We start from the raw sequence: 24,641 nt of genomic DNA, 5'->3' as shown, positions 1-24,641 counted from the left end.
GATAAATGTATGACACGGTTCAGACCCTTGGATTAATTAAATATAAGAGGCATGGACCAAGGAAGTAAGAAGTCTACACTGTCACAGTTTGGTGACTGAAAAAGCTGGTAATATCCAGTTTGGCTTAGTGTTTCCTCACTGGCTAAGTTCAAGCTCCAGCTCTCTCGCTTAATACCTATGTGATCTTGGAGGGCCTGGGTGACTCACTTGAGCACCCATCTCCTGGTTTCGGCTCAGGTCATGCTCTCACAATTGTGAGATCGAGCTCTGCATCCAGCTCTGCACTGAGGATGCAGACCCTGCTAGGGATTCTCTCTCTCTCTCCCTCTGTCTCACTGCCCCTCCCTGCTCATGCTCACTCTCTCTCTCTCTCAAAATAAATAAATAAACATAAAAAAAAACCTGTGTGATCTTGGACAAGTTACTTAACCTCTCTGAATGTCAATTGCCTTGTGTGTAAAAAAGTGACAATACCTATACCTCAATGGGCGGCCATGAGGATCACATGAGAGAACAAACGTGTAAGCATGCTGTATTATAGAAAGTACCATATACATTTAAAGTACTATTGATATCATTCCTATGAAAGCTTGACAAGCAAACCCCCTCACATCATGAACATAAAAACAGCTCAAAAGATGATCAGGGCATAGAGGAATTTGGAATTTTGGAGTACTCGTTCAGAAATTCACTCTTCCTTTCTAGTAGTTATATAAGCCAAAAAGCCCCATGAGGGTTCCTGGTTTGCATATAATTTTTTTCAATCCTCATGACTTGTTCTTTTGCTTAAAATACTAGTCAGACCTGAGGCCGACCTTCCATTTTTGAATCCTCAAGTTGGATTAGGATGTAGGGGAGAAATACCAAAACTCAGAAGGGAAATTCCCAAATACAAAATAAACACAAAACCACACAAAACCGCCCTCGACAAGGCCTTTGTTTGTGTAGGGATCACACGCCAGGGTAAGGTTCCTAGGTGGTACTGACCCCCATTTCCTGGTAATCTGTCCCGCAAAAGGCATGTCTGAAGGCACACTGGGTGCTCCCTGTGACTGAAGAGCAGGCAGCCCCAATGTCCCTTCCAACCATGTAAATACAGACAACATCATCTACCTTTACTCCTCCTACCTACCCACGTCAATCAGCCTTTCTATGGTGAATTTACAGCACACACTGGCCTGGTATTCACTCTGCTGAGGTGGAACGCTTACCCCTTGGTAGTGGGCATTTGTTGGCAAGAGTCATGGTTAGCTTTCATTTCAGGTGGCCTCCCCACCAAGTCTCACCGTGGCCATCTCCTGCCCGTGGAAGGCAGGTACCATATCACATTGATGTTTGTCACTCTACTCCTGGGCATACTATAGCCCCCCAATAAATGTTCACATCATTGCACTGACTTCTGCCCGCAAACTCTTTTGCATTTCCCAGGTGACATCAAAGGGTCTTTGCCATCCATGCATGCATCTGGTCTTACTAAGTCATTTCATTCATTCATTTACTCATTCATTCAACACTGAGTAATGTGTCATGTGCCAAGCACAGTGCTAGATACAAGCAGTAGAGTGACCAACAGCAATAGACATTCTCAGACTGTACAAAGGGCAACGGAAGCATAAAGGCAAGTTCATTCTTAGTTATGCTTTGGGACGTAGTAGGGAAGGGAAAGGCTTCCTAGAGGAAATGATGTTTCTGCTGGGCCTAGAAGGATGAACAGGAAGGATGTCCATGGACAGAGAAAGGAAGAGCAACAGCTTCCTGGATGGGAACAGCGTGAACATAGAAGGAGAGAGGCCAGAACATGTATCTGTCATCTTGTTGCCTGGGGCTAGTGTTTTGGAGTGGGGAAAGGTGGATGAGACCAGAATCTGGACTAAGGCAGGATAAGAAAGGTCCGAATGCCATGCTGAACGGGTTTATTTATCCTACAGATGACAAGGACCCAACATAGATTTCTGGGCAACAGCATGCCATCATTTGTTTTTACCAAGACTGCTTATCATACATTAATTTGTCCATTTATCTGCTCTCTGCCACAAGGCTGGGAGCATGTGTTAAGCAGGGACAGGGCTTCAACTCTCTAGCACAGTGACTGAACATAGGAGGAGCTTATCATGGGAGGATCCAGGAGAAGTTCATACTCCAAAGACAGGTGAGAGCTCACTGTCCTCCATTACCTGCTCCTGGAAGGTGAGCATGGAGAACAGGTCATGGGTAGGGGCATGGAGACAACACAGTGGCTGTGTCAATGGGGCAGCAAGGCTAGCCTGACTCACTTGGTGAGGAGTAACAGAATATAAGAGTTGAGAAAAGCAGAGGCACCTCACAGGGAGTGAAAATCAGGGAGAAAACTGTATTCGTGTAAAATGAATTTTATGTGGTTGGAAACAACATGGAATCAAGAGGTCCCCTCTAAGCTGCCAGCTGGGCTTTCTACATGACCCCCTCCAGCTGGTGGAAAGTTCCAACCGGGGGCATGCCTACCCACATTCTGGCTCCGGGAAGTGTCTACCCAATCATGAGGTAATCCAGCTACTCATCACTTCCTGAAGTTGCTCAGCTGAGCCTGGACCAAGGGACTCACAGATGGGGAGGGAGGGTCAGAAGGCTCACAGTGTGCACAACTCTAAGAACAGGAGGCCGAGACGGGGGTTAGCAGAATCACCCTACACACAACCGGGGGAAACCCAGTGACCATCTCCAGGCCGAGGAAAGCATCCACACTGAGCCCAGGAGCCAGACTTGCCCCAGTAGCAACGAATCTCAGCTCTGCTGGCTAATCGAGAATTGCATTAGCAGTTTTGTTTTTCTAGGCTGGCGGGCCCAACATACTGTAACAAGAGTTGTGTTTCCTTTTCCTCTATTCTGGGAGGGGAAATAACAATAGCAGGTATTATTACAGAGCACTGTCTGGTACACAGCAGGTAATGCCGCTTCTCTAACCCTTAACAACCGCACCAAGTAGGGATTATTATTTGCATTGAAGCCGAAAGACTGAGGTTCAGTTGTATCCTGGTACACAGTAGGATGAAGATGAAACCCCGACCTGGCCACCTCCAAGCCAGCACTCCCCACACCACAGCGAGCAGCCACACAAGCAAACTAAACAACGTGGACCCGCTTTAGTCACGGAGCCTGTGGGATCACAACACCTCCTACATCTACCAGACCCCATAGAGAAAAGACAAAGGAGCCCATTTTGAGGTCGGTCTCCTGGAGCCAGTAAAGACACAGAAAACAGCAAGTTAATTGTCCACGGTACTGCCAGGAAGGAGACACAAATACAGTCCGGGTAGACGGTTGCCTGCTTAGTGTTTTACCACTCTGAGGTCCAAAGTCCCCCTCAGGCCACACCCTCCTCGGTGACTCCAACTTTTACCCCTGATTCTTGTGTAAAACACTGCAAGGTGTCTTCTGTTGGAGGAATTCAAAATACTGCGGCAATCAGCATAGAAGTAAGGACCCCACCGAGGGGAACCACGGCAGGTCACCCCACAGGGCAGGGTAAGAGCTGGGGTGGGGGTCCATGGCAAGAACTGAACCCACTGCCGGAGGCAGTCACTGTGAGACTGTAGGCATGCCATGCCCTCTCTGGGCCAGTCCTCCCAAGTCAGAACTCGGGTGTCATCCTGAACTCTGCCGTCTTCCTCATCCCCCACAGCTAATTAGGCACCTGATCAATCCTCAGACCAACCTCTGTAATTGGTCTTCAATCTGTCCCCTCCTTACATTAGTTTTGCACTTCCCACATCTCACCCGATTACTGCACTAGCTTCCCAGATGGCGCCTACCCCAGCCTCCAGGTGTTCCCCATTCTTTCCATCCTTCCAGCCGGAGGGATTTTTCCAAAACACACATCTGCTGGCCTCACCTCCCTGATCACCTGGCCCCTTATATCCCTCAGGATAAAGTTCAATCTCTTTGGCTTAGCTCTCAAACCCTGTGTCTGCCTTCTGCTCTCTTCCTGGCTTATTCTCCAGCCATTTGGAACATTCACCCTTTGCCTGTATTTCCCTGAATGCATTGTGCAATTTCAGGACCATGTACACTGTCGTTCTCTCTTCCTTAGAAGACTCTTCTCCTTTGATAACCCCTGCCAGTCCTTCAAAATTCAACTCAAATAACACCTCTTCCAGGAAACCCTCTCAGATAATGCAGTCTGACTTAGATGCCCTCTCCTTTCAGCTCCCTAGCTCCCCTATACTTCCTTCTATTGCAGCTCCCCTATACTTCCTTCTATTGTTGGTCTTTCTTTTCTGTCTCCTGTACTAAGTTTCCTAGAAAAGAGGAACTAAGCCCAGACAGGGCCCAGTTGATTTTTGTATCTGTAGCAATACCTAGGTGCCTGGCACAATGCTTGAAACACAACAGGAATTTCTGGACAGAAAAATGAGTGGGTTTTCACCCTGGGAAATAGGTCCCTCTGATCACAGGTTAGAGGATCTTTAAGCTTTGGGTGTCTGTAAAGGCTCATCAGTCTACTAGACTGAGTTCAGTTACTATGGGAACTGCTCCTTCTACTTGACCACACTCTTGCTTTATGAGATCCTATGTGGTCACGGTGAACTTTCTTGACCCTGAATACCAGTTACCACAAATGATGAGCGGCCCCTGGAAGCAGTTTTGTGGTCACAGTAGGGGATGGGAACAGGGAGGGCAGCCAGAGGCCCCTGAGCTCCAAGATTGATGACCTCTGGGCCAGGGCCGCTGAAGGCTGTGCTGCGCAGGGCCTGCAGGGCCAGCCAACCTCAGTAGTCCTTGCCTGAACGCTTCTACTTCTGCCTGCTCATGAGTTAGTTCTCAGTTACTGAAGAGTCCAGTCTTGTGAAATGTGTTTGGTTTCAAGTTTCCTGTTGTTGGTCTAGTATTTAAAAACTGCACCCCACCTGCTCCCTGAGAGAGATAAGGTACCTGTGGTCTGAATAAGAAGCTTCTTGCAGTCAGTCTCTATGTGCAGAAAGCCTGATAGGTGAAATGAAAGTGAGGAAAGGGACATTTTCTGTGGCATCATTTCTTTCCTAGGAGCTCAGAGTTTTCCACAGCAAGAGAAGGGACGAGGGCCAAACAGGCACTGAGCCCTTCCTGGCAGTGACATCAGAAGGGACTGGGCTCCTTCTTCCTAAAATGATTCTCCTCCCTCACCCCCTCACTGACCTTGAGATCAAAGTGAGCAATTTTCTTGGCATGAAGGTAGTTCACACCGTCCAGGATCTGCTTGATGAAGCTGGTAGCCTCCTCCTCACTCAGCGACTCCTTCTGGGCCAGGAAGTCGAAGAGCTCTCCTCCCGACACTCTGCAAGACACCGGTGTGGGGTGGGGCCCAGGCCCAGTCAGACCTGTGTGTCAGGGAGCCAGGCCAAAGGGGGCAGCTCCTGAACCTGACCCCCACCATCTGGACGTATGGCAGGATCCCTTCACCCGTCTCTGGGGCTTTGTTCAGCCAGCACCCGGGACTGCCTTTTCTTCTATTCGCTGTGTTCATCCCTTTGGATCACAAGGGTATGAGCCACTCTTAGGGCGTTACCAGAAGGGCCTCTGGTGACCCTAGGTGTTACCTCTCCCCCACCACGACTGAGGTAGCAGAGGAAAGAAACAAGTACTGTGGGATGACAGAGAAGAACATATGCTGGGCCAGCAGCTGGACACCTAGGTTCCAGTCCAGCCCTGCCACTGACCTTGGACAACCCCTCTCCCCCTCTCCAGTCAGACCTCAGTTTCCCCATCTGCGGAATGAGCAGATGGAGTAAGATGGCTCCTAAAGCTCCTTCTTGGATTTTATAAAAGATGGCCTCTTCAGAGTCGAAAATCTAGACATGGTCCCTAATTGAAATGTAAAGACCTATCTAAAAACCCAAAAGTGCTACTTTTGTCCTCACACTCCACACTCTTGCACCTTATGGTAGATATGGCAGGAATGGAGACCCACGGCGCAGAACAACCTCTCCTATAAATGCTAATTTACAGTTTTAGCTGGATTAGAGATTTAGGGTTGCCAGATACAATACGGGATTTTTATTTGCTAAATCTGGCAACTCTACCGGGCTTGTCTGTCCTCTGACAGACGCTGGGGTATTCAGCCAGGATGTGCTTCTCGGGGGTTGGGTCAGAGCCAAGGGTCATCCCAGGGAAAAATCTCGGGGAGGGATCTGGGCCAGGGGGATCACCTGGAGACTTGTTCAAAATGCAGATCCCAGGTCCTACCACAGATCCTACCAAATCAGATTCTCTAGCCCCAAAGCTTTGGAACCCATATATTTACAATATCATAATACTAGTAATTAATATTCATTGACTACTTACTCTGTGCATAATGTGTGCTTTATGCACATTATCTCATTTAACTATCATAATACCTTGTGAGCTAAGTACTAGTATTTTCCTATTTCACAGTTGAAGGAACAGAGGCTCCGTGAGGTTAAGTGACTTGCCTAAGGTCATAGAGCTAGTAAGTGGCAGTCAGGATTCAAACCCAGGAAGAATGACTTTCAACCACTATATCATACTAAGTGTCCTCAGATGATGCTTATATGGCTAGAATGGCCTCTGTCCCACTTTGGGGAATCACTCACTCCCTGCCACCTAGTTCACCCTAAACGGCACCAAAATTTCCTTTTCTCCTTTCTTGAAAAATGCCCAGAAGCACCCATGGACACACTAATCAATCTCAGCATCCTGAAAAACAGAACAACTGGACACAATGAAGTACAACAGGAAGTACACAGCAACACTTATGAAGTGTCTCACACCTACATCTGCTTAAGCCTCTTGTTCAGTGCTACCCAACAGAACTTTCTACAGTGATGGAAATGCCCTCTATGAACACCGTCCAATATAGCAGCCACTAGTCACACGTGGCTACTGAGCATTTGAAATACGGCTAGTGCAACCAGGAACTGAACTTTAAATTTTGTTTCATTTGAAGTCATTTTAATTCAAAAACTGAAATGGTGTGAAATATTTTCCCGTAAACACAGCTTTGTTGTTTTGGTAGGATTGTATTTCATGCTAACCACTGCACTGAGAATGAACTAAATGTGCTGTAAGTGTAAGATACACATTGGGTTTTGAAGATGGAATACGGAAAAAAGAATGTAAAATATCTCATTAATGATTTTTATATCGATTACATGTTAAAATGATAATATTTTGTACATATTGGATTGAATAAAAATATTAAAATTAATTCACCTATTTCTTCTCACTTCTTATTTAATGCAGCTACTAGAAAATCTAAAATTGAATATACGGTTCATATTATATTTCTATCGAACAGCGTCAATATAAAGGTATCTCATTTAGATCTAACTATTAGTTTACAGGAAATACAAGACATAGAGGAAGAAGTTAACTAATGGCCTGAGGCAGGAATAAGCCAAATCCAGACTGTGAGACAATCAATGGGACAAATGACCTAGTTTTTCCAACATTATTCTCTCTCCTTTTGCGTATGTTTGAAATCCACTACAAGTGAACAGGAAACTTCCGGGGGGAAGACTCCATGATCTCCCTCAGCCGCGCTCCCACATAGACCATGATCACCTGGAAGTTCTTTCATAACAGATGAGAAAGCCAAGGCCCACAGGAGGCGAAGGAGCTACACAAGGTCTCCCAGTAAGGCAGCGTGCGGTCAAGGCCGCGTCCAGGCCCCAGCCACAGTCCAACACTGTCTTCTCAGACTAACATGTGACGGGAGATAAGCCGCCCTAACTCTCTCAGCAAGGTCTCTCAGGAGCTGGGGGTAATGGGAACGTCTACCTGCTCACCTTGTTCTGAAGAGCAAACAAGTTGGTGCATTAAGGAAGGCACTCAGCACAGTGACCAGCACCTGACTGTGTCCCATCAGCAGGGACTTCTGCCATGATGTTATTATTTGCTTATCACATATGGTTAGTGTGGGCGTAAGTGGTGGGAGAAGGTGCTGGGAATGCAGGGAGGCTTGGGTAGGGTCTGGACTCAGGGAGCAAGGGGATGAGACAGGTGTAACAGGCAGGCATCTCTCTGCAAAGGCACAGAGATGGGGGCAAGCGCAGGGCATGTATGTGGCAAGAAGTCCCTGTGCGCTGGCCGGCTTCGGGGATGAGCTGCAGACCTGCTGGCGTGCTGGTTCTGCCACTGACTACCAAGTCACTCTCCACCTCAGTCTTCTCTCATCTGTCAAATGGGGTTGAAAATATCTCCCGTTAGTAGACAGACAAATGCCAGAAGCCTCTGTTCCTGCTGGGGTGTGAGCTTCTCAAGGGCAGGAGCCATGAATCAGATCCTCATCCTCAGGGCTGGTGTCTACCACGTGACAGATGCTGAGTAAATATTTAGAGAAAGTGGGGCGGGGTGCTGGTAAAGGGGTGAAGAGGGAATGAGGTGAGAAGGTGCAGGGGTGCATACTATCTGCTCGAGCCGCAGTGCCCCTCTACTCAGTCAGCTGGGTGTGGCCTAAAGCATCTGCCTTGGTGTTGGCAGCGAGGCTTGTGCACTACTTTTCCATGTGTTTCATGGGTGAGGCCATCCTCTGCCCCACCCCTACCTGGGCAGGCGCTGGAACCTGAACCCCTCTCACCGGCTGAAGCAGAAACTCTGAGTCTGCTCTGCAGACCCAGGTCAAAGGGCCAGGACAGTGGTCCCAATCGTTCCCTAACACAGACCCAATCTTCCCCTTGGGGTGCGGCACGTGAGAGTCCCAGGGCTGAGCTTTTCTTCTTGCAAAACAGGAATGAGGAAAAAAAACAGCCTCACTGCCCCCTGGGAGAGGGGAATCTCGCTGTAGAGTTGGACAAGTGCTATGAGACCCTCGATAAAGTCCCGGAAGTAAATAACACGCACCATACTGTCATGAGGCATAGCAGTGGCAGAAGGGTGCTTGGTTCCGAGCTGGCCACCGGAGCAATGCGCCTTCCCAAGCATTCTCTCACTTGAGACTCATATCCACCCTGAGGGTAGACGGAACTTCTGGCCTGACTTTTCAAATGAGGAGACTGAGGCCCCCAAGAGAGCAAGTGACTTGCCCAAGGTCGCACAGTAAACCACAGAACCAGGAGTCACAGCCAGATCTTCTCAGCCCCGGTCCACTGTGTGTTCCTCTCGCCACATTGTCTCCACATTATAAAGTCTGAATGGGTGCAAAAAGGAAAGCTCAAGGCCACCCCAAGTACTGGGTAGGCCTCTGACACCCCTGTTGAGCTGCATTTGAGCCCTCATCACACCGGGCTATTGTTACCTGTCTGCCTCTCTCCCCAGCTAGATTATCTTTGCTTCTCCAGCACCTTGTGAAACAAAGACATTCAATAGAAGGTGGGTGGATAAAAGAACAAAGGGGGAGGGGCGCCTGGGTGGCTCAGTCGGTTAAGCGTCCGACTTCGCTCAGGTCATGATCTCACGGTCCGTGGGTTCGAGCCCCGCGTCGGGCTCTGGGCGGACAGCTCAGAGCCTGGAGCCTGTTTCGGATTCTGTGTCTCCCTCTTTCTCTGACCCTCCCCTATTCATGCTCTCTCTCTCTGTCTCAAAAATAAATAAATGTTAAAAAAAAAAATTAAAAAAAAAAAAAAAAGAACAAAGGGGGAAAAAAACATTAAAAATATCAACATGATATAGCATATTCTATAGCATATAAAAGTGAAGGCTTGGTATCTGCAAGAGACCTGTCCAGACCTGCTCAAATCCACAGGGCCCCTCTGAAACACAGGACCCAGCCTGGCCCTTGTTTTCTATACTTCTAGCCCCTGCTGGGTCCTATGAGGCTGTGGCCTCGGGCACACCCTACCCTTCCTACCTTAAATAGAATGCTGCATAAGTGTAAAAGAATCTCATGATAACGTGGATGTGTCCTGTCACCTAACACCACTGATGTGAAGGCCCAGGCTGGGTGAGGACTTTAGGAGACAGTAATCAGCCATTTTGTTTGAAGGTGTGATCTGAGCAGGAGACTGGGTGAGACATGGTCTCCTTTGGATCCCAGCCACGGTGGCCCTTAGAATATTCCCCAGAGTCTTGGAATGGTGGAGGCTGATGAGCCCACAGGGATAAACGTCCAAGTCTGGACACTCAGGCTGGGGACACTCACATCAGTGCTCAGGCAGCTCTCCTCAAGGTTTTGTTCATTTTTCCTCTAACATAGTTTTTCCCAAGGGTTTATCTTCCCCAGAGCCATTCCCCATCTCCTTCCAAATTTCTCTCCTCTCACATCCCAAACCTCTTCAGCTTAAAGATGAAAAGCAAAACCCATTAGTCTGGGTCTCTTCTCCTCTCCTCTCAGCATTCCCAGGATCAGTCCCCTTCCTGCTAAGCTGACCTTTGCCTCTTTCCTCCCCACAGGTTGGTCTGCTTGCTAGAAAACCTCTTCAGATGCTTTCTTGGATGTGTACTGAAATGATCTGTGTAGATAGTGATTTGGAAAGGATGCTGCCAGAGCCACTTGGGCCCAAGAAGGTGCACTCAAGTTAGGGCACTGGAAAGCACTGCTGACCCCGTGGGGTGATCTGCCAACCCATTCTCTGGTATGCAACCACACGGGTATCACTTTCCATTAGCAGGGAGCCCAGGAGGCCCCAGAGAGGTCAGGGGCCTGGATAAGAGGTCTGCCAACTCCCCCGCCCCCCCCCCCCCGGGGCTGACTTACATTTTCAGAGCAAGCTCCACATATGACATGAATTAATCTACTGAGATTTTGAAAATATTCTTTATGCCATACAAAAGTCAACTTATATGGCAAAACCAAATCCTTCCCATCCCTGCTTTCAACAGCCCTGACCAGAGGCAGCTATTGCTAAGGAGGTCATGGATGGAGTGATGACAGTTTAAAGGGACTTAACTCAGGGCTGGGTATGTCTTCTGAGTACTGGTCACTTTAGCAGAAAGCAAAAGCAAGCCCTGCGCCAGACAACAGTTGCTGAGAGGGACAATGGGATTGGGGTAAACCCATCCACAAAACCTGCGATTTCAACTGAACAAGACGGGCACTGATAGTCATGTTTATGGACCAGGCAGTCAAAGGCTGCTGATCAGCCCAACAGGGGTCACCAAATCCCAACACAAAAGCCCATGAAAACCCCTTCTCTCTTGGGAGGTCCTCCCTGGGACACCCTTGTCACACATTGTTCCAGCACCATTGCTAGCCTTAGCAATCCCCAGCACTCCATAGTCAGGCACCCCAAGAGCAGTGCGACAGCTTGATGGTAGGGATGGTGACAACTCACTGGCAGAGGGCGCATAACTGTCGCTGACCATGAGCCCTGCTGGGAGAAACAGGGACATCTCAAGAGCATCCCAGACCCCAACTCCTAGGGTTCTGCAAACCAGGAGAAGCAGGCAATTTCTCTAGCAATTAAAGAATAAAACACTTTAATCTTATAAGAATAAAAATGACAACAACAAATCATTTGATAACTATAAAGGCAAATGAATAATGAATCCTGTTTTAGAACAAATGGCCCAGGGTGGGCAAACTGGAAACAGCTCCTATATTGTAGGTCCTACAGGTTAACTAATACCGTCCCATGAAAGTGAGGATATCAAGAGCCCTCCAAATGTCAGCCTAGTCATCCCCTTCCTGGTGATTGATCTGAAAGGATTAATTCAAAAGAAAAGTGGGAAATTATGGGAAGGAAGTTGTTTTCTGGCAGTGAAACTTGTAATGGTTAAAAGCTGGAAAATCAAAACGAAATGTCCAACGATAGGGATATACGAGTATGTAATTCAATGAAACAGGATACAGTCAGTTAAAAGAAAAAAAAACTATTTGTGAAATTATGCTGAAGGGAAAAAGTAGAGCAAGAAATTGTGCAAGTACAATGATTGTATACAAATAGATAAAGGCCGAGAGGAACCACAGAAAAACACGAATAGCTATGTTTGGATGGTAGGATTGTAAATGCAATTTCTTTTCAGTTGCTGGAAAGTTTTTTTAAAGCAGTGGCCTAGCCTCCCCAGCGGGGGTAAGCTTGTCGCTCTCTGCTGGCAACACTGTGCCAACTGTTGACCCTTAGCCCTGCGGCATGCCACACCTTGGGCTGTCCACATGGCTGACCGCACCTGTGGGACGCCCCCAGGCTTGCTGAGTCAGGCAGCGGCATATGCCAACTAGTTCAAGTGGCTGAGAGGTCTACGGGAGAGACTGGAGGACGCTGGAGTGAAAGGAATAGCACGGGCGAGTCTATGCATTTAAACAGTGAGATGGATAATTTAAGCATCAATGCAAGAGTATGCAAATGCCCATCTGCTACATAAATCTATATCCTGGTAACGTCAGGGCTTAGTTCTCAAATTAGAATGACTTCAAATGTCAGGTGGTCCACCCAACTTGTGGGCAGGTTAAGGATGGCTGCCACATTTACAGATGGGAGCTGAAGCTCAGAGGAGTGAGGTGTCTTGCCCGAGGTCACAAAGTCAGGGATTTCTGAAACAAATGCTGCCACTCCTCTGCAACCAGCAGATGCATATATGCCCATGAGGCTCGGAACACTCCCAACACCAGGTCGTGCTGCTTGATTGCACACAGCCATTGTGACTTGTACAGTCCAACTCAAACTCTGTTGCCTGCCAGAGCTCTATCTCCCCATTCCATGGAGACACCTCCAGGAGGGACCCAAGGTGGCCAATTCCTGGAGTCTTGGTATCATCAGACTATGACGTCTTGCCCAGTTAGGCCAGCATAATGCCATCTCACCTCATGCTCAAAGCTGTCTGCACAAGCAGTGTGGACTCAAGCCCCTCCTCTTCCTGGCTCTAGGGTCTTATAAGAGACCTGGTCTCTCAGTGTTCTTGTCTGTAAAATGGAGATAGTAAGAGCTTCCGTGTGATAAGATTTTTATGAGGATTAAATAAGATAACAGAAGTGCTCAGTACAGTGAAATACCAAGTGACTCCTCCGTGTTAGGAGGACACTTCCCTCAATAGTCTTTGTGAGGACTGAACAGAATGGCAAAGAAGAAGCATCGACAAATGGTTGCCTTATACTAGGGCTCTGTAAATAATAGCTATTATTATGATAATGAAGGCATCAAACAGAACAAATGTGGGAATTTTTCCCAAGAAAGGGCTGGAGATGGGCTTTGCAGAGCCTGAAGGATATTTGTTCCTCTCCTCCTCATAGAGAAGACCCCTCCCAGACAGCCTCTCCTCCCCTCATACTACCTTCTTACACCGCCCCCCACCCCCCACCATCCTCCCACATGCTCTCCCAGGAAACGACCCAGGGGCCAGCCATTGCCTCCCTTTTATCCCCAGGGTCCCATGAAAGCCAGACCCAGACCCTAGCCTTCTGTCCCTGATGCTCAGCAAACCCACCCACCTTTGGCCCAAGCTCAGAAGGAGGACGAGGGGGGCAGCAACCAACGAAAACCATCCACCATTGACTTCACCTTCTTTGGGCCAAGCTCATGAGGTCTGGTTGCCGCTGCCCTCTGGGACCTGTGGCTGAAGCACCCACCACCCTACCTGCCTCTGCTGCCCCCCATGGGTCCCAAACACCCACTCACAGCTCGAGGATGAGCACCACGTCGGTTCGGTTCTCAAAGACGTCATGCAGCGTGATGACGTTGGGGTGCAGCACCTGCCGCAGGATGCTCACCTCCCGCTCGATCTCCTCCCGGGACACGCCCCGCCGGCTGGCCCTGCTCTGCCGCTTTTTGATGAATTTGGCCGCGTACTCCAGCCCCGTGCTCTTCTCTCGGCACTTCTTCACAATGGCAAACTGGCCGCTGTGGGGACACAGACCAGCACAATCAGGGTGTAACTGTGTCCATCAAGGAAGTGACCAGTTGTCAGCCCCAGACCACACTAATTCATTCCGCCAGAGTAGGACAAATTATATCACCAGCCTGCATCCTCCCCTGCCAGGTAACGAGTGGCGGAGAGGGGCCAGGTACTGGGCTTCCTTCTGTTCATATGAGTACTTTGCCTTTACTAGGAATGAATGCCAGTATTGTCATTCCCCGTGTACAGATGTGAACACCGAGGCCCTGAACGGTTTCCTATTTGATCAGGATGACACAGCTTCATTGTTCTTAAGTCTCTATGAGAGCCCAAGTCCAGTATCCGCTAGATAAAATCACAATGTCCAGAGGCTTATACTACATAATGTAAAGATTAGCAAGGAAAAACATAAATATTGGTATGGCCAAAATATTAATGGTAACAGTTATTCAATTTGAGTCTGTCTTACCTGGACACAAGTATAAATTCATCCATTTATAATTGTGATATCTCTATATTCTCATGTTTGTACCTTTGCCCCCAACCTCTGCCCAACAAATAAAATTTCAATGACCTGAGCAAAGCAAGTCCTCAGTAAGGAGACAGAGAAAATACGAGAGTGATACACTTAATGTAAAGACAAGGCCAGAGGATATGCTGGCTGGGTTGGTGGGATACTGGAGGAGGCGGGGGTGGGTGGAGGCAGCCTAACACTGTTAATAACCATAAGGGGGAGTTGGTCACAGCGAGAGGGCTGATGGGACCATAGAATTGCAAAGTGTTAGAAAACTGAGGCACAGGAGAGGTCAGTGACAAGCGTGAGGTCATCACAGAGCTAATGGCCAGCTCAGGTGCCCAGCTCACTGTCCACAAAGCCACTAAGTAGTTATAGAAGTCAAGAATATGCTAAGTACCCCTCAGGTTTGGGCCTAGAAATGCTTCATTCTGGAGACCAATACAGTAGCCATGGAATGGTGTCCATGCGAGTGGCAGGTGGCCCTGAGCCAGCTTCTCTGAGCATTCCAAGGACAGCCCACTCCACAGGGGAGGGAAGCAGCCTTCTGTTCACCATCTCAGTTCAGGTGGTCAGGGTGGGTGGGCAGCTCTAAGGGCCTGGAGACGGCCCAGTGGTCACCCTTTCTGGCGTCTTCCTACTCCCCTTCTATCATTCCCACAAGTGCCCCCACGTTTGCTCACAATACCCACTGCTAAGACAGAACTCAGAAAGTTTGCAGGTTCAGCTAAATGGCTTAATAAGCGATGCCATACTCCACACTTAAGATGTACTGTCTTTGCGGCTCTGGGTTAAAAGAGTTACACACGATGAAATTCTTGGGATATTTGCCTCAACCTCAGAAAATAGCATCACATCTGAACCACTCCATTCCTAGAATAATCCTCAGTGAGACAGTCTTCAAAATAAACCTAAGTGACAAAAAAAAAAGTCAAGTAGAGCAAGCAAGGAATAGATATGCCAACACTTAAATAGCATTCTATGGCAACCACCTTAGAGACATCACCAGATACATATTCCTGTATGTCTCCATCCCCTCATCCTTCATTCACTTTAGTGCTGCCTGAGTGTCTGGTCTGTGTCAGGTCCTGTGTGGGGCAAAGACCAAAGGCACAGATAACAGGTACAGAGGGAGCTCTGGGGAAGGAGGGGCCCTGGGGCCTGGACTAGGCTGGACAAGGATGGCTTTGTGGAACCAAATTTATATTCCATTGTCTACTAACTCTAAAGCTTCAGAGGTGCCTGGATGGCTCGGTTGGTTAAGCGTCCGACTTCGGCTCAGGTCATGATCTCATGGTTCGTGAGTTGGAGCCCTGTGTCAGGCTCTATGCTAACAGCTCAGAGCCTGGAGCCTGCTTTGGATTCTGTGTCTCCCTCTCTCTCTCTGCCCCACCCCTGCTGTGCTTTGTTTCTCCGTGTCTCTCAAAAATGAATAAATGTTAAAAAAATTTTTTTAAATAAAGTTTCAGCTATTTATGCCCCAAATATTGGCTCCTAGTTGTCTACACACAGGAGCTGACACAAGCGGAGTGAAGCCAGGCCTCCCAAAGCCAGAGTGAACACATTCAGGGAGATCTCTAACACTGGTCGCTTGGAGCTACTATGGGCCTCAGGGACATTGGGTCCCTTAGCGGGAGCCAGGAAACATCTGACAAAGCTTCCAGTCCCAGGCAACTGTGAGTCTCCGTGTCAAGATGGCCATGCTTTTCTTTTCTCTGACATCTTAGGGACCTGGCATCAGCAGTTTTGAGGGCAGACAGGGCTTACTCTTTCCAGCTGACTGATGGGGAAACCAAAGCTTAAGGATTTTCAGCATTTTGTTTAAGCCTACAGAGCACAGAGGTGGAGGTGCAAGGTTTTTATAAAGCAGAGCAAAATATTTCAGTCACCTTGAGATAGCTCCCTCGCTTTGTCCTAAGAGGGAAATAGAGGCATTTTTCTGTATCACATGACTTAAAAATTCCTCAAACTCTCAAAAACGCAAATGAGTGTTTGCTTTTCCTGGTTGAGTTTTCCCCTTGTGAGAGAGAGCAGCTGTGGCAATGAGAGGTGACCGGGGGTCAGTCCTAATATGCAAGCAACTTCCTCGCACCAAAAGGAGGTATTTTGAGAGCCAAATACCAAGCAGCACCCCTCACCTCCCCCTCTCTTCCTGGGGGAGGGATCCTCCACTCAACCTGCCCTGGGGAGCCCAAGGAGAGCTAAGGCCACCTATGGGCTTTCCCCTCTTGCTGGGCCACTATGGAGAAGAGGGGAGAATACGCTCCACTAAGGCCAGCCTCTTGGCTGCCAGGCTTTGGGCAGCAAAAGCAGCCTTCCGGGGCAGACAGGCCTGGACTCAGGAAACTTGTGCTGTCCCCTGGGGAGAGTGGCTCTCTGCTCTGAGCGTCAGTTTCCTCATCTGTAAAATGGGAATCATGACTCCCTACCAGGGAATCATGATGACTGGAAATACCTGCGATGTTGGCCCAGAGTCAGCTTAAAAAATGATAGCTAGTATAACTGTTACTAGTTTATTGCTCACATGAAGGCCAAGCAAGAGGCACCCCAGAAGTCACTGATTTAAATGGTGTGCAATATGTGGCCAGGGAATCAGTACCATTTTGAAAGTCCTTCTGATGAGTCTAGTGTGTAACCTGATACAGGAATATCTTTGTTCTAAGCAGTTAACCAACTCTTTTAATCCTTGGAGCAACTGTCTGTAAACCGGTATCACCCAGGGAATTTATATCCCAGTCTCCTGGATCTGGGCTGCATCCTGGGAACTGAGATCTTTAAAAACTTCCCAGGTGACTGATGTGCAGCCGGGGCTGAGAAACGCCGCCTTACAACAGTCCTCTGATTATCTCCCTTTGACAGATAAAGATACTATACTGCTGTTACTCATTTTATTCCTTGTCCTTTTATCACCCTCTCCCTTAGTTCTTTGATTTGACATTCGAGGGAAGGAGTAAGGGGGAGAAGGGAAGGGGGGAGATGAGTGTCGTCTCTCCCACCAGGAGTCTTTTGCTTGATGGGTCAGCTCCAAACCAAGACAGAAGATTACCCTAGGCTTTGGGGGTAACAGGAATGGAAGTTTACATTCAGACACACCCTGGTCGCAAATGCAAAAATCGGAGCTGAGGTAAAAAAAATAAAATAAAATAAAATCAGAGCTGAGGTGACTCTGTATTACACCTGATAATGGGCAGGTAAAAGCAGTGATGGTGATGGGCCTTCATCTGCCCATTAGGATGCTCCAAAGATAGGAGTTCAGGCCCCACAGTGCAGAAGTTGCCCAACTTGGCTATGGGGGCAAGAGGTAGGCAGCGAGGAGCTCTCTAGGTTAGGACAGAGACCCCCAGGGTGTTATCCAGAGAGGGAAGAGAGGGGAGCCACCCAATCTCTAATGAAAATTGTTATCAACACTAAGTCAGAAGTTATGGGAATGCTAAAACATGGGATACATAAGCACAAAGCACACATATTCCAATTCCCCTCCCTTCATACTGCAAGAGTCAATACCTAACCCATGGTCTAATGCAGCAAAGGGCTGGCAGTCAGGAGGCCTAATTCCTGGTCCTGCCATCAAAGCCTCATGGGTTGGGGCAAGGAACTGCCTTCTCAGTTTGTGTTTCTCCACCTGCCCCCTGAAGTCTCACCTCAGAAGGCTTCTGTCAGAAAGCTCTAAAAAGCCCACAGCAAACTGAACAGAAGTAAAGGCCTTCCCTTCATTCTCCATGTGGGTTCCAGTCAAAGCCCTGCCCTGACCCCAGGCAGGCTGTTCAACTCCTTGGGCCTCAGTTTCCTCCCTTGTCAAGTGGGGATGAGAAAACCTAGACTGGTCACATCACAGGGGAAATCACAAATAATGCCTGAGAAAGGGTTTTACTATCCAGCCCTGTAGAAAGGCAGGAGGCATGGGCGGGGCGGGGGAGGGGGATTCAGTGCCGAAGGCTGGCGTGTGAAAGTCACGTGGCCTGGTTTAGTAAGGGACAGTCAATCCTCCAGACACACACTACCTTCTGTGCTTATGCCAGCACACTGTTCTGCAATTAAGTCAGGAACACACCCCTCTTCCCAGGCAGAGGGCTCAGCTCCTCACTCACTCAGCACCCCCTGAGGATGAAGCAGGCTGCATCACGAGTGAGACAGATGGGCCTCATTTCAGAACACAGCAGGACCCAGGGTGATGCCCCACAAGGGTGTCCTAGTGTCTACCCAGGAATCAGATGAAAAGGCGTAAACCCAGAACAGTTTCTCAGTGCCAAAAACGATGTTACATCTCCAACACTAGCTCCTCAACTTCACGGAAGAACCTGGCTCAATCACCCCCAAATTCTTCACTGCCAAAGAATAACCCGAGCAAGACCCAGATCTCACACCGTTTAGCTTTTGTATAGCAATGTAGATACTACAACATTTATATCCAGCTTTTCTCTTTATAAACTAATCTTACATTCATTCTTTTAATATTTGCAGGTATCATTCTTAGTTCCATTTCACAGAAAAGAAAGCAGAGGCTTAGGGAGGTTAAGTGACCTGGTAGTTGGGCCCGGTAGCCAGCCCTGATAGCAGGTCTAGGACGTGAAATCCCGCCTACTGACTCTAGCTTCATTAGTGTACCAAGCAGTGAGGAGAGGGGCCCACCCCAGAAGAGAGGAATATTTTATCACTGATATTATTCAGAATTGCACGAGCACATGAAAATAGAAAGCAGACTTATTTTTATTTTATTTTATTGTTGGTTTTAATTTTCAAAAGACAATGCACCCATCATGGCTTGCATCAAGGAGACCACATCCACAGCCCATCCACCCCTACCTGCCATGGTAAGCTGCAGCCAGTCTGACTTGCTCTGGCAATCACGAGGGGTGGGCTGCTAAAGGTGTATTGTAAGGTCTAGGAATAGAGTGGACTTAACTCACTTCCTTTCTCAGACAACTTTTTTTTTTTAATTTTTAAAATATTTATTTATTTTGAGAGAGAGAGAGAGTGCATGTGCACATGAGTAGGGGAGGGGCAGAGAGAGAGGGAGAGAAAGAGAGAGAATCCCATGCTGCCAGCGCAGAGCCTGACTTGGGGCTTGAACTCATGAACCATGAGATCATGACCTGAGCCAAAACCAAGAGTCAGACACTTAAACAACCGAGCTACCCAAGCACCCCTTTCTCAGTCAACTTTAAAGTGTCCATGAATTCAGTAACCTGCCCCGAAGTCACCAGTTTATCAAGGTAGAGATGAGGCAGAGCTGCACAGAATGCAAACCCAGGGATGAGATGCCACTGAGGGGAGTGGTGGCAAACGTGCAGTGTTCTGAGTCATAGGGTTGCGGAGACCAGGTTCTTCCTCCTGCTTCCCCCAAGTGGTCATTACAGTTCCTCTTCCCACACTGCAGAACAATAAGCCATGATTCTTCTGGAATTACCCTGCAAGTTTCAGGGCTACAGGGCAGGGATAATGCTTAGATGCTTCCAATCAAGGCCACCCCAAGTGCAGCCTAACAGGTTGGGGAATGGGCTCGTCAGCTAACATGTCTCAAAGGCACGGGCAGGAGCAGTTCAAATCTGTAGTCTGCAAGAACCAGATCAGCCTGATCCCAGAGGACTCACACCCCGATCTCATGGCAACAGCCTGTCTGGGGATGGTGTCACAAAGCCCCCTCCTCACTCCTCTGCCTAGCCAGCCTTGACTGTGGGGCCTTTGTGGTTGACTCTGCCTCTTATCTCCCATCCATTACCAAAACATCCAGCCCCTAGTCAGGCCACTCCCAATTCCCATGAACAAGAGCCTTCTCCTCATTGCCTTAGCAATCAACCTGTTTCTTATCTCCTATACCCTAGTCCAAGATTAAGGGTCAAAAGACCCAGGTTCTGTTTCCAGTTCTACCTTCAGCAAATCACATTCCTTGTGTGTAATACAGACATAAGAATATCCCAATCTCACCGGACTGGGATGAGAATGAAATGTGAAAGCACTATGTGAACTAGAACTTTTCCATGGATGTTAATTATTTTTTCTTTCCATCCACTAGATTGCCACATCCAGATCCTGGTCCCCATTTTCCAATCCCAGCACATTGTTGAACCTGATTCAGCCCCAATGAATTGCCTCCTCAGATCCCAGCTTAAAAATAGATAGTGCTGCAGGGCACCTAGGTGGCTCAGTCATTAAGCATCCAACTCTTGGTTTTGGCTCAGGTCATGATCTCGAGGTTCGTGATTTCGAGCCCCGCATCGGGCTCTGCTCTGACAGTGCAGAGCCTGCTTGGGATTCTCTCTCTCCCTCTTTCTCTGCTCCTCCCTGCTCACTATCTCTCTCTCTCTCTCTCTCTCTCAAAATAAATAAATAAATAAACATTTAAAAAAAGAAGAAGAAGATCGTGCTGGGGAGGGCCATGGCAGATGAAAAGTGGGGTCCCAGGGGATTCCAGGATCCAGGAAGGCAGATGATACTTGGGACACAGTTACTCAAGGGCAGGGCAAGGAACCAATTTTCCAGGAAGCCAAAATAAGGTGAAGAAGTATAAAGTCACCAGAAATCACAGGAATCAGGTCAGAATTCCAGGACAGAGAGATAAGGGTAATGAGCAAAAATTTACTAAAAGCCAGGTGGGCAGCACATCGGGAACTAGGTGGGCAAGCAAGGAGTGTGAGACCCACAGGAGGAACATCCAAGCCAGCTGGAGGCGAGTGGAGACTCTGGAGCAGGTAGAAACATCAGCACAAGACATACAAACACAAGAGTTCCTGGAGCCATCTAAATGGTCTTTTCTTTTTTTTTTTTTTTTTTTTTTTTTTTTTTTTTTAAATTTTTATTTATTTTTGGGACAGAGAGAGACAGAGCATGAACGGGGGAGGGGCAGAGAGAGAGGGAGACACAGAATCGGAAACAGGCTCCAGGCTCTGAGCCATCAGCCCAGAGCCCGACGCGGGGCTCGAACTCCCGGACCGCGAGATCGTGACCTGGCTGAAGTCGGACGCTTAACCGACTGCGCCACCCAGGCGCCCCCTAAATGGTCTTTTCTTGGGGCGCCTGGGTGGCTCAGTCGGTTAAGTGGCTGTCTTTGGCTCAGGTCATGATCTCGAGGTCCGTAGGTTCGAGCCCTGCCTCGGACTCTGTGCTGATAGCTCAGAGTGACAGCTTCACATTCTGTGTCTCCCTGTCTCTCTGCCCCTCCCCTTCTGGTGCTCCGTCTCTGTCTCTCAAAAATAAATAAAAATGTTAACAAAGAAATTTAAGTGGCCTTTTCTCCCAGCTAGTGAGCCAAGCAGTCTGTCCAATGAATCCGTTTCTCCTCTCTGACCATGTTATGAATGCCTTGACAGCCTCCTGACATACGTTTCTAAATTTGTTGGAGGTGTGGAACCCCATCTCCAATAAATCTTGCACAGAATACGTGCCATATGTAAAAAAGATAAAAAGCAGTGCTTCTTTTGGGGGAGAGGCACTCAGAACCCACCAACTCAGAGCCTCCCCCCTGTGGCTTAACGAGCTCTGTGGAACCCCGAGAGCTCCACAAAGCACAATTTGGGAGGCACACTGTACAATGTGGCGACATGCTCTTTGATGATCTCCAAACTGTACATGCAAAAAAGGGGGGGTGGATAGAAAACACTGATATTTCTCAAAATTATTATCTAGTCTTTCAAGAAGTCACTCCAACCAAACCAAGCTCAGGGTCAGCAGTAAGGAATACATAGAATCAGGAACCACAAGTCTCCAGGAGCTGAACCGTGACCTACAAATGGCCTCTGTCCACAGAGTCAGAGGTGTATGCTCATGCTGGCCTATGACAGCTGCATTCACAGGTTAGCTCATTTGATACGCTGCCCCTGCAGACAAACTTCCTTCCTCTGACCTTTTTTTTTTTTTTTGTCAGAAAAAAACTCCTAAAGCACAGAAAGGAAGGAATCGTTGAACACAGCCAAGTCAGGCTGAGGTATGATTACTTTTTGGAATCTATTTTGAGGTATAAGCACATTTTGATAGCTGTTGTCAAATGAACATGAGCCCATAAATTCAACACCTGAAAGAAGTCTGGCCTAATTTAAGCTGCACCTGGCTACATAGAGAAAGGTTTCACTGAAAATACAGCTCAGTGTTCTCTGGTTATTCTCTTAGTCTAGAGTCTAGGTTCTAGACACTGACATGATGTAGGTTACACAATATAGCGTTGGGCTTGGAGCCTACCGCCCACTCACCTCCCTATCTCCCCACCCACCTTCCTGCATCCACCGAACTGTCCATTCACCTATCCATCCATTCACTAATTCATTCCTCCACCCCCCATTTATTGATCAGTGCCCGAAGGGCTGTAAGCATGACACATCCCACAACTTGAAAGGCTTATAGTCAGCTGGGGAAATGAGACACACACTAATGGAAAAAGAAATATGACATGGGTGTGTAAAAGACACCTGCCTCAGGGTCAAGTGAGGGAGCAAACAGTAATGCTGCAGCAAGTCAGAACAGAGAAGGAGTACCAGCTGACAGGGGTCGGTGGAAGCCTTATAGAGCAGGTAGAATTTGACCAAACCTGGCAGAAAAAGCTGGATTCAGGCAGGCAAAGGGAAACAGCTCACCAAAGCTGGAAAAGCAGAGAGCGATATACGGATGCTTTATTCTGTGGATGCCCAAGTCATCACCTCTCTACCTCACTTCCTCCCCCTCAAGTGGCCGCTTCCTGAGGAAATATATCAGGAAGCTACACTTGCCCCTTCCTCTCCTCTCTGTGGGGGTGGAGGGTAGGGGAGAGCAAGTGGTCAGCCGACAAAGATGTTCAGTTGGGGTGGGGCCCCTTCTCACCCCCTGGCTCCTGACAATCAGATATACATTTGATTAGTGAAAGAACTTCAACGGAACAGGTCAGCTAGATCAATCTTAGAAATGTCAGCCAATTGGCCTTCACAGCCTAGCAAAGCCCAGGAGGCTGCACCATAACAGATGAGACCTAAAACACGAGCTCGTGGCACAGAGCAAAAAAGGGACTGCAAAGGAAGACAGAAAAATCCAAGATGGCCGAGGTCCTGCTATTACTATGGGGGTACAGGGCCATCCTCAGGAAATGATGACGTGAGCAGTTTATCTTCTCTAACCCCTCCCTCCCAACTTGCCAGACCCCTCCCCCCAGTGCAGAGTTCTGTGCCCAGCCTGTCTCCCGTGAACTTTCACCTCCCTGTGGTCCATATCCCTCTGGGATCCTTTCCATAACCCACATAAAGTGACAAAGGATTCCAAAGGGTTAACCTGACCTCATTCCAAAGTAACGTATTCACATTTTCACAGCATCCTTGACCAAGAGGGGCTTTAAGGTGGCAAGTCTATGGCCATATTGGGCAAGTGGAGAAATTCCTTGGAGATAAAAAGGTCTTTCCACTTTCTTAAAATTCACACCAAATAGGGGGCTCGGTGGAGGACTGCCTATGTGTGTCTGTGTATGTGAATGTGGGTGTGTGAACAAATCATAACCAATTATTTCTTGTCGGTGCTCTTCTGTACCCTGAATCTTAATGTCCTGGGAATTCTTGTTGCAACTTCTTCACTGATATACTCAGTTCTTAGCCGTCTAGGGTGGATGCGCTCTGCTTCTCAGAATTTCTGTTCATTTTTTATCCCAAGTTTGTTTGCTTCCTTGCCATTACTTGACAACATCCCAGATCACATCTCCCAAACACTCAGGGCTATAAATGTGGGCAGAGCACGAGGGTAGGAGTCCTGACTCTGTCACCAACTTCCAAGTCCCCTTCTCTGTGGAGGCCTTAGTTTTCTCATTTGAAAAATTGAGAGTTGGACCAGATGTCTTTTTCACCTCCCTACCTCCCTCCTAGTTTGCCCTCTTAGGATTCTCTGATGCAGGCCAATATGTCACATGGATCTATCAGTTTGAAACATGTAGGGTGATTTCTGGGTTTCCCACTGCACAGACCCCAGCCATGGTTCAGGCTCCTGAGGTTTAGCAGTCACATGTTAACCAATTAAATTTCCAAAGAAAGAGGATTAGGGCTCCAGGCAAGCAAAGCAGATCTCAGGCACTCTCAGCAAGTGCCCCTATACCGTGTTCACAACCAGCAAAATGCTGAACACACCAAGGACCAAAAGTATTTCTACAGCAAATGATCTGGGCATTCACCTTACCCTTCACCACTAACCACCCGTAAGAGCCTGGAGAGTAACAACTCTCATAGACCCTGCTCAGCATTGAGCACAAAGCAGGTAGGCAGTCAATGCTTGGAGAAAGGAAGATTTAAACAGAGGCAGCAGGCAGTGTGGTAAAGGGTATCATCCCTTACTTATTGGCAGATTCACTTAACAAAACAACACGTTCCTGATATTTTTTTATTACAAAAGCAGCATGTTCATTATCTAAAAGAAAGAAAACACAGAAAAGCACAAAGAGGAAGCTGAAAACTGTCCTTAATCACACATTCCTGAGATAACCATCCTTGTCATTTGGTGTCTGCTCTCT

General features: G+C 48.0%; 1 protein-coding gene across 7 annotated transcripts in view; it reads right to left on the bottom strand.

Moving 5' to 3' along the window:
• The window catches only part of DAPK2 (death associated protein kinase 2), a 126,937-nt gene that overhangs the window by 47,330 nt on the left and 54,966 nt on the right, over positions 1 to 24,641 (bottom strand). For 6 of the 7 annotated variants that reach the window (XM_045447940.1, XM_045447939.1, XM_045447938.1 and 3 more), the window contains exons 3-4: positions 13,464 to 13,685; positions 5,152 to 5,290 (exon numbers count right to left, since the gene is read on the bottom strand). In XM_045447940.1, the coding sequence (XP_045303896.1) occupies positions 5,152 to 5,290; positions 13,464 to 13,685 (361 nt within the window). Of the gene's footprint in view, positions 1 to 5,151; positions 5,291 to 13,463; positions 13,686 to 24,641 lie in introns of those variants that run through there. The other variant, XM_045447944.1, reaches the window with a different exon arrangement.

Source organism: Leopardus geoffroyi, chromosome B3 (genome assembly GCF_018350155.1).
Source record: "Leopardus geoffroyi isolate Oge1 chromosome B3, O.geoffroyi_Oge1_pat1.0, whole genome shotgun sequence".
NCBI lineage: Eukaryota > Metazoa > Chordata > Mammalia > Carnivora > Felidae > Leopardus > Leopardus geoffroyi.
This window is presented reverse-complemented; position numbering and strand designations above follow the sequence as displayed.